The sequence below is a fragment of the Scyliorhinus torazame genome, chromosome 3 (assembly GCF_047496885.1).
Source record: "Scyliorhinus torazame isolate Kashiwa2021f chromosome 3, sScyTor2.1, whole genome shotgun sequence".
Classification (NCBI taxonomy): domain Eukaryota; kingdom Metazoa; phylum Chordata; class Chondrichthyes; order Carcharhiniformes; family Scyliorhinidae; genus Scyliorhinus; species Scyliorhinus torazame.
In genome coordinates, this window is record NC_092709.1 from 249,471,629 (window position 1) to 249,488,964 (window position 17,336).

The 17,336-nt window shown below is 43.9% G+C and overlaps 1 protein-coding gene across 1 annotated transcript in view; it reads right to left on the reverse strand.

Moving 5' to 3' along the window:
- Window positions 1–2,726: 2,726 nt before the first annotated feature.
- Window positions 2,727–17,336, reverse strand: part of tars1 (threonyl-tRNA synthetase 1) — a 64,660-nt gene continuing 50,050 nt past the window's right edge. The window contains exons 18-19 of the mRNA XM_072497086.1: window positions 6,994–7,108; window positions 2,727–3,119 (exon numbers count right to left, since the gene is read on the reverse strand). Of these exons, the coding sequence (XP_072353187.1) occupies window positions 2,971–3,119; window positions 6,994–7,108 (264 nt within the window). The 3' untranslated portion in view covers window positions 2,727–2,970. The remainder of the gene's footprint in view (window positions 3,120–6,993; window positions 7,109–17,336) is intronic.

Here is a 17,336-nt window from a genome sequence, read left to right on the forward strand (position 1 = left end):
GTCATGCCTCACAAACCTTATTGAGTTCTTTGAGAAGGTGACTGAACAGGTAGACGAGGGTAGAGCAGTTGATGTGGTGTATATGGATTTCAGCAAAGCGTTTGATAAGGTTCCCCACAGTAAGCTATTGCAAAAAATACAGAGGCTGGGGATTGAGGGTGATTTAGAGATGTGGATCAGAAATTGGCGAGCTGAAAGAAGACAGAGGGTGGTGGTTGATGGGAAATGTTCAGAATGGAGTACAGTCACAAGTGGAGTACCACAAGGATCTGTTCTGGGGCCGTTGCGGTTTGTCATTTTTATCAATGACCTAGAGGAAGGCGCAGAAGGGTGGGTGAGTAAATTTGCAGACGATACTAAAGTCGGTGGTGTTGTCGATAGTGTGGAAGGATGTAGCAGGTTACAGAGGGATATAGATAAGCTGCAGAGCTGGGCTGAGAGGTGGCAAATGGAGTTTAATGTAGAGAAGTGTGAGGTGATTCACTTTGGAAGGAATAACAGGAATGCGGAATATTTGGCTAATGGTAAAGTTCTTGAAAGTGTGGATGAGCAGAGGGATCTAGGTGTCCATGTACATAGATCCCTGAAAGTTGCCACCCAGGTTGATAGGATTGTGAAGAAGGCCTATGGAGTATTGGCCTTTATTGGTAGAGGGATTGAGTTCCGGAGTCGGGAGGTCATGTTGCAGCTGTACAGAACTCTGGTACGGCCGCATTTGGAGTATTGCGTACAGTTCTGGTCACCGCATTATAGGAAGGACGTGGAGGCTTTGGAGCGGGTGCAGAGGAGATTTACCAGGATGTTGCCTGGTATGAAGGGAAAATCTTATGAGGAAAGGCTGATGGACTTGAGGTTGTTTTCGTTGGAGAGAAGAAGGTTAAGAGGAGACTTAATAGAGGCATACAAAATGATCAGGGGGTTGGATAGGGTGGACAGTGAGAGCCTTCTCCCGCGGATGGATATGGCTAGCACGAGGGGACATAACTTTAAACTGAGGGGTAATAGATATAGGACAGAGGTCAGAGGTAGGTTCTTTACGCAAAGAGTAGCGAGGCCGTGGAATGCCCTACCTGCTACAGTAGTGAACTCGCCAACATTGAGGGCATTTAAAAGTTTATTGGATAAACATATGGATGATAATGGCATAGTGTAGGTTAGATGGCTTTTGTTTCGGTGCAACATCGTGGGCCGAAGGGCCTGTACTGCGCTGTATTGTTCTATGTTCTATGTAATTTGATCTCCCCTCATTCTTCTAAACTCTAGAGAGTATAGGCCTAAACGGTTCAATATCTCTTCATACGACTAACCCCTCATCTCTGGAGTCAACCTAGTGAACCTCCTCTGAACTGCCTCCAATGCCACTTTCCTCAAATAAGGGGACCAAGTCTGTGCAAAATACTCCTGGTGTAGTTTCACCATTGCCTTGTATCATAATGTAGCTTCACCACATAGAAACCTAATTTTAGCTTTGCCTAGCGCTGCTTCCAGCATGTCCTCCCACATTCTTCATTGAAGCAGGGCTGATCCCTTGGCTTAATGGTAATGGTAGAGTGACAGCAGCAAATTTGGACAAGGGGAGGATTAGTAACATTCTAGGACTACAATAATTGGCACAGAATACACAAACAACCAGACACCCAGCCGAGAGAGTCAGTGTGGGTTTGTGATTAAGCTAGTCTCGGCCAAGTTCTTGAGGAAACACCAGACCTGCGCTCCTATCTTGTGGGGATAGAAAGCAAAGGAGATAGTTAAAAGAACAGGAATGCACTGGTTTCTACAAGGAGGTGACCTTCTACAGAGTGACCAATTCTCCAGGAGACCTGGAATATGGCCTTGATGATTAACTGGTATCAGAAATTCTGACAATTCACATTCTGCCCAGAGTCTGAAAGAATGAATGGAGAGCTGGAATTCTCCCAAGAGCGAAAGAGCTGAAACCACGTCCAGGTGGACTGCTAAATCACCACAGCTGTTGTGTCTGTGAATCAGGAATGAAGGCAGAGACTTTGGAGGAGATGTATAAAGGGTTAATGTGAATATGTAAATGCGACCGTTTACACCATGGGACAGGGATGCAAGCTCTCATAACTATCATGGTCAGCTTCTCTCTTGCAGTCTTGCGGCAAGAATGAAGTTTCATTCTAGATGTAGTTTTTCTTTATGTTAGGTTTTCAATAAAGTTAATGTCATTAACACCTTGAACAATTTCAGCCAACCCATTTGGGGGGGAGGGAAAGGAGTGGTTAATCGCACTACAGGATATAAATAGACATTGGCTACAGGTACTTTTACTTAAGCATTTCATATTAAATGCAGATGTTGCAAATCTCGTGGGTTTGAGGCAAGAGTAATGATGCTAGTATAACTGCTACTTACTGGTCTGGAGTATGATAGAGGCTGAAATCATGACATTCCCAGGCAAACCCTGGCAATATACATGCTGAGAAAAGCAATAGTATTTGCTGTTTGAGATGAAAAAGTATCAGCCTTTTGTATTTGTTAAAAACAAAATTTGGAAAATGAAATCTTGTGGCAGCTGACAATCAAGCTGACATTATCTTCGAAGTTATGAACTTCACTTGAACATATGAAGAACATGCACTCGAGATGACCTTGAAAAACATCTCTTCATACTCGTAAACAAAAAAAGAATGCAATCATTTACTACGCAATACAAACTGATCTCACTCACACAACACATTTTACAACAAATGTAAAGATCAATGTTCAGGGAAATTTACTTTATTAGGTGTCTGTGAATTACGATACTTGTTAAAAATACAGATAAATGAATTCAAGAAAGAAACATACAAATAAAGTTTTGAAGAGGTACTTTCAAAATCCTTTAAAAGAAATTGCCATTAGACATAATCAAAATAACTTTAATTCTTAATCTACAACTCTCATCATTACCGTTTTGTGCAAACAGAAATTTTGCGATTGCTGATTGGAAATGCCAGTGTTAGATTTTCAGAACTCCTCTTCAGCATGTTTACTTCTGGATTTCTTGTGCTGTAAAAGCCTCTGGATGGTTTCGGTTATTGTGCGTTCTCCATGCACCTTGTTGTCTCTTGTACGCACGTTGACTGTTTCACTGCTCTTCTCTTTTTCACCAACCACTGCAAATGCAACAACATACTGTCACTACATTCTAGCAATTAATTCCAGGTAAAACACAAATCAATTAAAAAGATTCCAACAAAAATTATATGTACATGAATGCAAAACGATAATGCTTTGGAATTACTGTCAGAATAGTTAATGAAGTAGATGACTAGTACTAGATACTTAACTAGCTGATGTACAAGAATGATTCTCTGTTCTTCCTCCTCTTCCCAGCATGGAGGTATTCGAACACCTCAATGTTAATTTTCACTGTCATGGCATTGCAGAGTATTTACTTATGAAAGTTACCGGTTACTCTAATCACGGCCAAATGAATAATAATTCCCCCAATTCATAATCTTAATTGCCTTAAACTACTTTGTTTCAGGATATGGGTTCGCTTAATGAAAATATTGCACACTTCTCAGCTTTGCACAAATGTCTCGATTTAAATAGGCTCATTAAAGATCTGAATTGGTATTTATTTTTCTTCACTAACATGACATTTATCGTCCATCCCCACTCTTGAGAGTTCCGAGGAGAGTTTTTTAAAAAAATAAACATTTCATTGAATTATAAAATATAAACAGTAATATATAATATATAGACAAAAATATTTCATAAATTTCATAAAGTTAAATAGGAGAAACAACCAAATCAAAAGTAGGAAGGAAGTTAACGAGTGCAATGGAACACTGTTATGGAACAATGCAACGCCTATTACTAAACTACCTCCCACCTACAGAGACCCCCCTAACGTGCCCAGATCTTAAACAAAAGAAATGATTGGCCACCTCCCCACCAGCTTCTGATAGTATATTTGATGATTCCCCAGATGTAAGTCGGGTATATCTTCCACACATGTGGATGCCTTGGGTGGTGAGGGGGATCTCCAGTTGAACAATATACACCTTCTGACTATTAAGGAGACGAAGGCAAGAACATCCACCCTCACTCCCAAGTAGAAAGACCACGAGTCCGAATCCCCAAATATTGCAGCCAGTGGGCAAGGTTCTAGGGTTCTCTGCAAAATCTTGGATATTGTATTGAAAAAGGAGGCCCAGTATCCAGCAAGCTTAGGACAAGACAAAAATGCATGCAGTGGTTAGCCGGTATAAGTGATCAGCGATCACACTTGTTCTCCACATCTTGAAAGAATCCACTCATCCGGAAAATATTCAGAGGAGGTCATATTTGTGCGGATGTTGGCTTTCGGAGTATTGTACATTAGACCAACCCTGGAGGAGAATTTGGCCCCAAGTCCAAATCTAATCCAGGTCGCAAAAAGGTAGTTCCGCACCACCCTGTCAAATGCTTTTTCTGTATCCAAAGATATTATAACATCAGATTTCCGAGCAGATGAGGGGGAAAGGACAATGTTCAAGAGACATCAGGCATTGCCGATAACTGTCTACCTTTTATGAAGCTCATCTGATCCTCCAATATTATAGTTGAAAGATAGGGCTCCATCCAGGTTGCCAGAGGTTTCGCCAGTAGCTTAAAATCAGTGCTGAGTTAAATGGATCAATAAGACCCACACTTTTAAGGAGCACCAAGATTGTGGTTTGGGCAAGGGATGGGGGTAGTGATCCCCGAGACAGTGAATCATTGAACATGTCTAAAATTAAAGGTATTAGTTGCTCGAAGAACCTCTTATAAAATTTGGATGGGAAGCCGTCAGGACCGGGGCTTTGCCGGATTACAGCCGATAGATATCTGTATTTCTTCTGGGCTTGAGGGGGATTCCAGTTCCCATTTCCTGCCTTGCTCAATGGTCGAGATGTGTAAACCATCGAGAAACCTCATCATCTCGAAGGTATCTGGAGGAGGCCGACTCATATAGCTCATGGCAAAACACAGTGAAAGCCACATTTATCTGGAGGGGGCTGATACGAGGTTACCTTCTTTGCTACGAATCGGAGGGATTTCTCGGGAGACAGCCTGCTTCTTTAGCTGATGCACAATAAGACAGCCCACCTTTTCCCCCATATTCATAGGTGCCCCTAGAATGTCATAGCTAATGCACCATTTTATTCTCGGAGATCAATTCAAATTCCAGTTGCAAATTTTTTCTATGCATCAGTAATTCCGGTGTTGGGACAAAAGAATATGGACAGTCAGCTTCCAAGATGGAGTCCCCAGCCTATGTCGCTCCTCTCTCTACTGTTTCACATCAGACAATCTCCCCCTTTATGTCAGCCTTTAGCGTTTCCCAGAGTGTTCAAGGAGAAATTGACTCTTTTGTTGAGTTTGATAAAGTCTGTTATAGCAGCAGACAATTGCTCTCATAATTTGTCATCAGACAGCAAAGTGGTGTTTAGTTTCCAGGGCGGATGCTCAGGAGAGTCAAAATCAAAGCAAAATTCAATAAAATGAGGGGCATGGTCCGAGATAACGATTGCTCGGCTGCCCTCACTGAGTGGAGGGGGGGGGGGGGGGGGGGGGAAAGAGAAGAGATTTGTCAACAACAAAAAAAAATTAATTCGGAAGAAGGCGTGGTAAACATGCAAAAAAAAAATCTTTACTGTTTGGATGCAGAAACGCCACAGGTCAAACTCCAATCCTATCCATGAAAGGTCAATGCCCTGGACATCCCAGTTTGCAGCCAGGATTTGGACATGGAGCGGTCCAGTTTAGGGTTCAAGACACAGTTTAGGTCTCTTCCCAGAATAATCCAATGAGAGTCTAAATCAGGGAGATGTTCACCAGGGAGTTTATGAAGCTTGGGTCATCCCAATTGGGAGCATAAATATTCTCCTAAATAACCGGAGTGTTTTCCAGTGAACCACAGACAGTAATGTAACGCCCATTGGGGTCATCCAAAATCTGGAAGTAAATTGTATTTTTTGTCGATTAGTATTGCAGTGGCTCTGGCCCTAGCCCTACCTTTAAAGCCTGAGTGAAAGACTGGTCCCATCCAATTTTTGAGAACCTTCTCGTCTACATCTTAAACAGCATGCTGGCTATGTATTCTGTGGAGGTATTGTTCTCCGTCCCCTCTGGCAAACTCACACGGCAGATGTTTTGTCCAAGACCTGATTTCCAGGTCACTTTATTTTTCAGAAACTTGTCTCCTGTCCTGGAGTCAAACAAGTTTTTTCTTTCTCGAGCACCTTGATCTGCACGCCGTGTATTTTTGACCATGTCACTCCAAGCTTCCATATTTTTGTTCATCCCTTTAAATTGGCTTGCAACTTGGTTTAGGGATTCGTCCACTGACCTTTTCATTTCCCCAGTCAGCTCCAGTTGGTACTTTTTCAGCACCGTCGCCATGATGTGGCTGATGGCCACCCGGCCCTCTGGGGGATGGGGGGGGCACGCTTACCGCCGCCATTTTGTCCTCCGCCGATTTCAGTGAAACTTTGGAGTCCGAGGAACACACTTGGCTCATCCCTCTTTTATTTTTGTTGTTTTTTGGCATTTTTCTTAGCTGTATTCTTTCCCAACGATACTTTCAATTTTATTTGACTAGCGCTGCCATTTTAGCACTTTACGGGTCGGGTTTCAGTTGGAGCGTCTCCCGGTGCATTCCCCGTGATCACATCCGCTGCCTGAAGTCCAGAGGAGAGTTAAGAGCCAAACATATTTATGTGAGCCATGTTGGCCAAACTTGGCAAGAACAACCAGTTTCTTTCCTTCCTTAAAAAGGTCATTAGGGAACCATTTGAGTTTTCAAGATGTTATCAATATCAGCTTTTCTCCCCCACATCTCCAAAGGATAGTGGTTAAATATCAAGACCGTTAGAGCGCTAATTAGTGCTCTAGTTCAAAAATGTAATTCATACCAGAGAGAATAAGATAGACATTGTCCAAAAGGAAACAAAAAGATTTTACATTTCTTTCAACCCACTTCAACAACACATTATGAAAAAGATTTGCAAAACTTACCAAGGATGAAGTTATATTGGGCAAGCTGTGCATTTCGGATCTTCTTGTTCAGTGTGCATCCTTGATCAAGGTCAACATCGCTCATTAACCCAGCATCATGAAACTGCCGCTGAACCTAGTCATATGAATTTGTAAAAAGAAACACCCTTACTGAAAATGATTGTGAAATTATAATTTTTTAAATCACCAAAATGCCTCAAGTGACCATGGCTTTGCTCCCAATGGAATAAAAGTCAATATTTTTAAAAATAAATTTAGATTACCCAATTAATTTTTTCCAATTAAGGGGCAATTTAGCGTGGCCAATCCACCTACCCTGCACATCTTTGGATTTGGGGGTGAAACCCATGCAAACACGCGGAGAATGTGTAAACTCCACATGGACAGTGACCCAGAGCAGGGATCGAACCTAGGACTTCAGCGCCTTGAGGCAGCAGTGCTAACCACTGCATCACTGTGCTGCCCCAGAATAAAAATCAATATGATCACTTGCTACCACAGATAAATTTGGAAACCGATGACCTTTTAAGAATTGCTAATGCGAAACTCCAGAGTGAAAAGACCATTCAGTTCATCAAGACTGCTCTTCACCCAAAGTTCATATGTCGTTCTATCACAATCACATCATCTTTTAATGTTAATTATCTTCCTCAAAGTCCTCAGAAGAATGCAAAATACAGTAGTGATGTTAAACATCACTACACGCTCAATCCCCTTCTCAATATGTCTTTCAAATATTAAGAAAACTGAATAAAACTTTTTAAAATATTATTGATTTGGCTTTCCATCAGAAAGTCTACAGCAAATCCTCGCTTAATGCACTCACCTAATGCTGTTAACAAAGTAATGTCAATATATCTCATGTTGCCAGTTTCACTTTAATACATTTGCCAGACCTCTTCTGTGGCATATATGCTCACATGACTTTTACCGTAGCAGTTCTTCTCTTGCCCTCAGTCCCTCTTGCTTCTACTCCAGGCCTTGCTTGTTCTTCTACCCTCCTCGTCTCCTGGCCACTGTTCTTACCCAAGTCCTCAGAATCTGATCTTATGTGGCTCCCAAATTCTGGCTCCTGCCTCTGAACTCACTACAAGCCCTGGATTCCATCTAGTGGCAGAAGCTATTGTTGCAGATAGTCAGCACTTCAGCTGCTAACTGCACTGACTATCTTCTGCCACTAGATGAAGCCCGGTCAATCTAAACATATTGTGCACGGAAAGTACTGTAATTCTTTAAAATAATTTAATTTGTATATTGTATTTCTTTTATATTTACTGATTTATTTTATTTTTCAAATTATTTCAGGAATACACAGTACTGCATATGTATGGTACAGTATTTCAACTTGTACATCATTTTCCTCTGGGTGAGAAACATCCAAAGGAACTCAACTTTGACTTTAACAGAGAACCTATGATCACTTTAAAGTTGCAATTTTCAGGAATGCAACCACAACTTGAGTGATGACTTAAAATGGCAGCATCGAAGGCTTACTTGAAGTCACAGCATCATGCTGCAAAGTGAATCTTACATGGAAACACACATAGAAAATAGAAACAGGAAGACGCCCATCGGCCCTTCGAGCCTGCTCCGCCATTCATTATCATGGCTAATCATCAAGTTCAATACCCTGATCCCGTCTTCCCTCCATAGCCCTTGATCCCCTTAGCCCCAAGAGCTATATCTAATTCTTTCTTGAAATCACAATGTTTTGGCCTCACTACTTTCTGCGTTAGTGAATTCCAGATTCACCACTCTCTGGGTGAAGAAATTTCTCCTCACCTCAGTCCGAAAAGGTTTACCCCTTATCCTCAAACTATGAATCAGACTGATAAAACCTCAGTTTCATCAGCTACAAATGAGAGCAAAGAAAATTCAACCACAGGGCCATCATCATTTCAGATATGCACACAGTAAAATAACTTTCAGACTGGAGGTTTCCTGTTTACCTCAGTTTTTTTTGTAAATTTAGAGTGCCCAATTCATTTTTTCCAATTAAAGGGCAATTTAGCATGGCCAATCCCACCTACCCTGCACATCTTTGGGTTGTGGGGGCAAAACCCACGCAAACACGGGGAGAATATGCAAACTCCACATGGACAGTGAACCAGAGCCGGGATCGAACTTGGGACCTCGGCGGCATGAGGCAGCAATGCTAACCACTGTGCCACTGTGCTGCCCAACTGTTTACCTCAGTTGCCATCAAATACTTTGAAGTAGCTAGAACCAGTTTGTATTTTAAGATGTCATTTTCTGCTGCCAACTATAATAGTTCAACACTTCAGCTTTCAAATTACAGGTTAATTACAAATTACTATTTTCCAACACACATTTCCATTTAATATCTGATAAGTCACAGAAGTTAACATACAGGTCCATCAAGCAAATGGTATGTTTTCAGTCCCTTTGCAATAAGGCTAAGAGTAAGAAAACCTTGCTACAATTATATAGAGACCATACCTGCAGTACTGTGTACATTTTGGGCTTCCTACATGAGGAGGGATATCCTTGCCCTACAGAGAGCTTAACGAAGATTCACTACATTGATTCCTGGGGTAAAAGGGCTATCCAATGAGGTGAAATGGAGTAGAATGACCCCATAAGTTGAGAAGAGTGAGATCTGATATAATTGAAGCACAAAACATGTCTTACACAATTTAAAAGAGGTTTATTTCATTCAAGGGATATATGGGTTTCCCTGGCTATGCCAACATTCATTCCACATCCCTAATTGGCATTGAGATGGTGGTGCTGACCTGCCTTCTTGAACTGCTGCAATCCATATGGCGTTGGTTCACACAGTGCTGTTAGGGAGGCTGTTCCAGGAATTTGGCCCAGCGCCAGTGAAGGAACGTCGACATTTCCAAATCAGGATGGGGAGTGGCTTGGAGGGAACGGGCTGCCAGAGGCAGTGGTAGAGGCGGGTACAATTTTGTCCTTCTAAAAGCAGTTAAGACAGTTACATGGGAAGGCAAGTGGGACTAGCTTAGTGACAGAAACTGGGCAGCTTAGAGCAGTTGGGCTGAAGGGCCTTTTTCCATTCTGTAAACATCTATGACTCTATGAAACTTCCAGATGGTGGGGGTTCCCAGGTATCTGCTGCTTGTCCTTCTAGATGTTAGTGGTTGTGGGTTTGGAAGGTTCTGCCTAAGGAGCCTTGGTTGAGTTCTGTAGCCACTTAAAATGGCCAACTCCCGATTCCAAATTGCGAACGGCAAAGGCTGATGGGCAAGTCAGCCAACAGGACAAAAACGAGCAGCTGCAGGTTGGCTCTGTATTTACCTCTGGAAAGGCCAGACATGATCGACACAAGCAACCATCAGCATAACAAAACACCAGCCATCTGCATACTAATCAGCAATCCCCGGGAACAATAAGCAACATTTAGACACACAAAGCAAAACCAGACTCTTCGGCGCCAGCAGAAGCCTACACAAAAGGAGGTGAACGACCACCTCAAGACCGCCCATCGATCAGGAAACCGCTCCAGCATTGGAGAAAATCGAACCAAGTGATTGGGACAAAGTTAGGCGCTCCTAGCTACCGACCTGTATCAACTTCGAATCCCGCAGGCTCAGAACCCGAACGAAAGGCCATTTGTTTCCCTGACCTGGTGGGCCAGTCCTAAGTTAAGTATAGGCCTGTTAGTTGTAGAAGTAGCTTAGACGTAGAATTTGTGCACGAGTAGCGATTACGGTGTATAATAAATGTGCTTTGATTTAAATCTTACTAATCGGTGTATTGGATTATTGATCATTACTCGGACTTGAACCACGTGGCGGTATCATAAAGATACCTGGCGACTCAAGAGCAAAGGTGATAAAGCAAAGCAATTAAACAAAGGCAAAAATCAGCAACAGTTTCTATTGTGCATCCTGTAGAAGGTACACACTGTTGCTACTGTGCGTCAGTGGTGAAGGGAGTGAATTTAGATGCCGAGAAGCTGTTTCTCCTGACTGAGTCTGAAGTAGGAATTACAGGGTGAAATGTTTGTCTTCAGTTTGGGAACTGTGGATCATGCCATTTCCTATCATTATGGTCCCAACTTCTAAAAGGCAGCCCATTCACCCAGTACTTTTCGGTCAAACTTAAAATAAGGGCAATTATGAGGGATGAAAGCAGATATAGCTAAAGTGAACTGGCAATTAAGATTAAGGGATAGGTCAATGTAGATTCAGTACCAGATGTTGAAGGGTATATTTCCGAATACGTAGAATAGATACATTCCAACAAGAAAGAAAAATTCCAAGGGGACCACCCACTATGTGGTTAATTAAAACTATTAAAGATAGTAACAGACTTAAAGAAAAATCATATAATTGTGCACAAATGGGTGGCCAGTCAGAAGATTTGACAGAATATAAAAAACAAAGAATAACTGAAACATTATTGAGGAGGAAAAAATTAGAGTACAAGTGAAAGCTAGCCAGAAATATAGAGATAGTAAGAGTTTACATAGATATTTGAAAGTTAAGGAAGAGAACCTGGGGAATTATCAATGGAAACAAAGGAGATTGCAGATGAATCAAATTAGTATTCCGCAGCAGTCTTCAGTATAGAGGGTAGAAGTAACATCTCAGAAACAGATGTAAATCAGGAAATGGAAGGGGACAATTACTGTCACCAGGGAAGTAGTGCTGAGCAAATTGTTGGAACTGCTGGCTGGCAAGTACCTAGGATAGAAGATTGGTTAGGCAATAGGAAATAGAGTAGGCATAAGTGGGTAAATTTTTGCTTGGCAAGATGTAATGAATGAGTGGTCTGCCACAAGGATCAGAGCTGGGGTCTCAAATCTTTACAATTTATATAAATGACCGACGGTGTGGTTGCTACATTTATTGACACAAAGATTGGTCGGAACGTAAGTTGTTAAGGGGACACAGGGAGGCTACAAAGAGATATAGATTTGTTAAGTGAGTGGGCAAAGATCTGGTAAATGGAATGTAATGTAGGAAAATATGAAAATGCCCATTTTGGCAGGAAGAATAAAAAAGTTTATTATCTACATGGTGAGAGATTGCAGAGCATTAAGATGGAGAGATCTAGGTGTCCTTATGCATAAATCCAAAAGGTTAATATGTAGTGATAGGCAAGCAATTAAGAAAGCTGATAGAAAAGGGCAGCACGGTGGCACAGTAGTTAGCATTGCTGCCTACTGTAGCCATCTGGGATGGCCACGTCCCGATTACAAAATGGACACTTTGCAAAGAATGCAGGGAAAATTGGACAATACCGAGAAAGCAAGCAGGTGCAAGGTTTGTCTGTTGATTGGAGCTATAGCTCCCAGACAAGACCAAGACTGCAGAACCATCTAAATACTAATGAGTCATCTCTGGGGACAAAAGGGTAACATTTAGGTAAACAATGTTCAGACAGACACCCCGACGCCAGAGTAGACTAAAACAAAGCAGGCCAACGGCCACCTAGGACACGCCCAACAATCAGGGAACCCACCCCTCTATTGGAGGAAAATCGATAAGAACGATTGGGAAACGGCCCAATTAATTGGGGCCAAGTTCAAGGCCCGCCCAAAAGCGCGCAAAGCCCTTTCGAGTATAAAAAGGACTCCCCAAGAGAGAATCGCTCTCTTGGCCTTGGCTCTCAGCGAGAGATCTGCCAAAGCTACTCCAGACCAAGTAAGTTCCAAGTCAACGCATGCTACGAGATAGACGCTCCTAGTTGCTATCCTGTAAACAGCTCAACCCAGCAGCCTCAGAACCGAGCAACGGCCATTGTTCCTCTGACTGAGTGGGCACCCGAAGCGAAGTATAGGCTTTTTTAGTGATAGTTTAGGTTGTAGAGTTTTATGCATGAGTATATTTGACTGTGTGTAAATAAATGAGCATTGCTTTTGAACTTACTAACTGGTGTATCGAGTCTTTGATCAGTATTCGGTTTTGAACCTTGTAGCGGTATCGAAAGATACCTGGCGACTCTTGAGCAAACGTAATTAAACAGAGCCAAATTAGGAGACAACAGCAAGTTAGCAACATTTACTGGCAACCCAGACGGGACTCGATTTAGAAATGGCCTAACCACTCCGAGAGAACCCAAAATTTGAATTGAGAATCCAATTGGAAACAGAAAAACCACAAGCATAAGAACAGTACTGATCAAGCCTCTGAGATTTGGAAGTGTGTTAATGCGTGCGTACGAACAGGGATACAAGGTAAACCTGAGCGATTTTGTTGCGTAAAACTGTCGGGAGTTTTGTAGGCTGGAAATTAACGTAAGCCGTACCCGTGTTTACATCACCACTTTATCACCCCCTGTTCCAAATTCAGTAGAGAACCTAGATAGAGAAAATGGCAATGAAGGCAATGGAACGCCTTATGAACCCCCAGGAATTTGAGGTCGCAGCGACCGGTAGAGTAGGACAGTGTCCCGTTTGGGAAGATGAGATCAGGAAATATCTCAAAGGGAAAGGATGGCCCCTTTGGAGCGAATTCTGCACGAATGATGAAACAGGTCCTGGGAGTATAGGACATACTTGGTTGGAGAACCTGTCAGAGATACACAAGAAGAGCTTAGGGAAAGCTCGCAAGCCGATGGCAATCGTGGCCCGTTTGGCACAATTGCAAGGCACAGAGGAGGTCGTTGGGACGCTCCGTAGAGAGATAGAGGAGAGAGACATAAGTATTGAGGTAGGCGTGAGCGAAGTAGAGAAGGGGAATAGAGATTTGAGAGAGCAGTTAGCAGCGAGGGACAGAGAGGTGGATGATGCCAAGAGGGCACACCAGTCTTGTCTCGCCCATTTGAGTAGTTTCCAAACGCAATACGATAAGGCCTACCAGGACAAGCAACGTGCGGTCTTGGTAAGACAAGAGACCGAGCAACAAGTTGAGAAATTGCAGAAACAGTGCAATGATTTGAAAGCAGCCCGACGAGCACTCCATACTTCCACGACGGAACAAAGGCAGAGCTCAGTAGATCACGCAAAGTGCCGTAAGCAAATTGCAGAATTGCAATCTCTGCTGTCTGTTCAGAGTGGGTTTCAAAGCGCATTTGGACCCCAGTTAGATCAGGAAAACGGCCCCGATTGGCAGAAATTGAATGAGACTGCCCATAGATACGTACGTGGGACATGTACGCAGGAAAAACCCCAGAAGAGAAAATCACCCCAACCGAACAGGCAGAACATACCCCCATGAACCCTGTAACCACACACCGCAGGGCCACAATAGAAGGAGACGCAGATTTCCTTTACACAACCCCGTTAACCGTGACCCAATTACGGGACGCGTGTGGAACAATTACACCGTACTTTCCCACCTCAGACCCCCACCAATTTTTCGCGAAAGTCAAACAGCAGGCTACCATGTACGGCCTAGACGAAAAGGAGCAAGTGCAGCTCACAGTTTTAAGCCTCGACCCTTCAGTCGTGGCAGCCCATCCCGACCAACAGAATGTAGGAGGAGGCACACTCCAAGAGATGCACGCAGCGATCCTTGATGCGATCGGCTATAACAGAGGAGACCCCGTAGAAGGCCTAAACAAGTGTAGGCAAAAGAAGACAGCACCCCACAGCGTTTGCTGGACGCTTGTGGATACACTTCACAGCAGTTTTCGGAGAGTTAGCACGCGCCCATTTGTCCCCAGGTAATATGGCCAAATGGACTCGAATCCTAGTCTCTCACGCGACAGACGCAGGACAGAAAGCTTGCGCAAATTACGACCCCTCAGATGAGGCCCACAACGAGAAATGGGTTTTGAAGAGATTGTCCCGCCTTGGGAGCAATCAGTCCAAGGCAAAACCGCATTTATAAAACCCGATGAAGAGCAGGCAGACAGGAGTCCAGTTAAAGCGCACCAGAACCCCGCATGGGTAAATGAGGGCAGGAACATCCCACCCCAGCCCAAGCTCAAGAATGTTACAATTGTGACAGTTAAAACATTTTGCACGAGAGTGCAACGCGCCCCAAAAGCAGCAGAGAAACCAACAGACAGGCACCCTAAACAGGAATAGGGCAAAGCCGATCCATAGCGTTGGCGCCGTTCAGAGACAGAATACAGACAGGTACAGCAGAATACCAGCATCTGGGATTCAGTTCTTCCATTTGCTTTAATGTTTCTAAGGAACACGGTATCCACGTCCACAGGATACACCGAACGCCCCATGAAAGGGACAGAGTATTTATTAGGACTGGATTTGGCCAGCACCGCAGTCATAGCCCTCACGCATGAAAATGCTGTACAATAATTGATAGAGAACATAAAGGCAGCCCAACTCGCAGCAGCTGTGAGACTTGGGACCAGGAAGAAACAGAGCAAGGCATATTTCGACAAAACAGTACATGCCACTGAGTTTGCAGTAGGGCAGCAAGTGATGCTTTCCCTTTGCAACCCCAGTTCATTCCTTTCCCCTAAATTCTCCGGACCGTACACCATTTCAGACAAAGTCAGCCCCTCGGTATACAAGATTACATATCCCAATGGCAAGTCTGCGTGGGTTCACATAAACCAGCTCAAGGCTTATGGCTCGCAGAATAGCCACACACACCACATCCTGCTCGCAGCAGCAGAAGAGCAGGCCCCACCCACAGATGACGTTTTCCGACCCTCCCCCAACCAGTCCAGCCCGTCCTCAGACACAGCTTCAACTCCACCCCGAGGCACAACTCCGCCTCTCCCTTCCTTCAACCAGCAGTGATAGCGATCACGATGACGATAGCCACAGCACACCACGTTACGATTATCCCCCTGTACCAGGCCCCACTCCCAGCAATTCCGAGCATGATTCCACTGACCTCTTCGAGATTGCATATATCAAAGCCCCTGACCCAGACCCACCGCCCGACGATTACGGATTGAAACCCAGTAGCTCCAACCTCGACACATGATTCTGGCACCGAGCCAATTCGTTCAGGCTCATCCGGAATGATGAGATGTACCCCAATTCACCCCAAGCAGCTTTAGCACGATTACTAGTCAAGAGTTTGGCAGCCGGGAGAAGATGATGACTCCCACCAAACAAATCCCTTTGGGACCCTGTTCATTATTGAGCAGGGAGGTGTCCAGATGATGGAAAAAAGGAACCGTTGGAGAGATACGGTGTCCTTTCTGATGGAACCTGCACCACGTTTGTTGTATGTTTGTTCATTAGTGTTGATGTTAAGTGTTGTTTGTAAACTTCAAAGTTTTTCACGGCCCCACGTCACCACTCCTTTAACGCCCCCTGGCAGTTAATGGAACAAGTTTGTCCCCAGACAACCATTCAGAGGAACTAGTTTGTCAACAGAAACCAGTTTAGAGGTACAGGTTTGTCAGCAGACAACAAGGCAACCCCCACGACGACCACATTCTTACCGGTTGCTCAGGCAGTGGAGAAACAGCACTGGTCCCCGCCTAGCCTGAGGCCTCCCCGCTGGTCAGCTACGTTCGGGTAGAGCACACACGACACTGATCACCGTCCTACACGGGGATTCCACCCATTTCTTACCCGCCGCGGCCCATACGCACCCCATTTTGGCACTTTCAGTTCGAAATTCTTTTGTTTGGTTTTGGCAACCCTTCCGTATGCTATTTACACCCTCAAACACTAGGATGGTAGATCGCACAGGCTGCGAGACAGCTCGCACTATGTCAGTATTTTTCTCGGATGTCTTGTCCCAAATATTTGGCTTAAAAAGAAAATGAGGGAGTCACAGATGGTGACCAATCATAATGGGAAATTGGTAACAAAGGACAGACAGACAGACATACATATAACATCTTAAGCAAGATAATAACAGATCTTATGCTTGTGTCCATCGAACTCCGGAACCCCAGAAGAAGACAAAGCAGAAGATAGAAAGACGAAAAGATGAAGACGACCTCCATCATGTTCACCTGGATCTTAGCGGGATCCCTTCAGTTGCGCGTGGACGCTACCCCCCTGATCCCTTCCACACAAGCCGTGAATGATTCCCACCCCCACAATACACAGAACCCAGAGAGAGAGAGCCCCGCGACAGCTAACAATACCCCGACCTGGTGTGATAAGTTTATCACCTGGTACTCACTATTGTATGTAGTAGAAGCCCTCTTAGTACTGGCGATACTTTGCAGTGTTGTGCAGACACTGGAGTCAGGAAATGGCGAAAGAGAGCCTACCGCTCTTGCACCCCGCTATACAGATTTAGGTCCCCCATATTTGGATTCCAGCAAACCCCCGAACCCCTTGACACGAATTCAAGTGCATCCGTTTCTCTTTCTGTATTCTGTTAAATAAAGAAATGTAAACCTCTGTGCCTGACTGCCAGGCCAGAGAAATTTGTGCGCGGCTATTTTGTACAATTTAAGATGTTATAGATTAATTTTGGAATTGTCTGAATGAGGATAGTTTATTGAGGATAGTTAGAGGT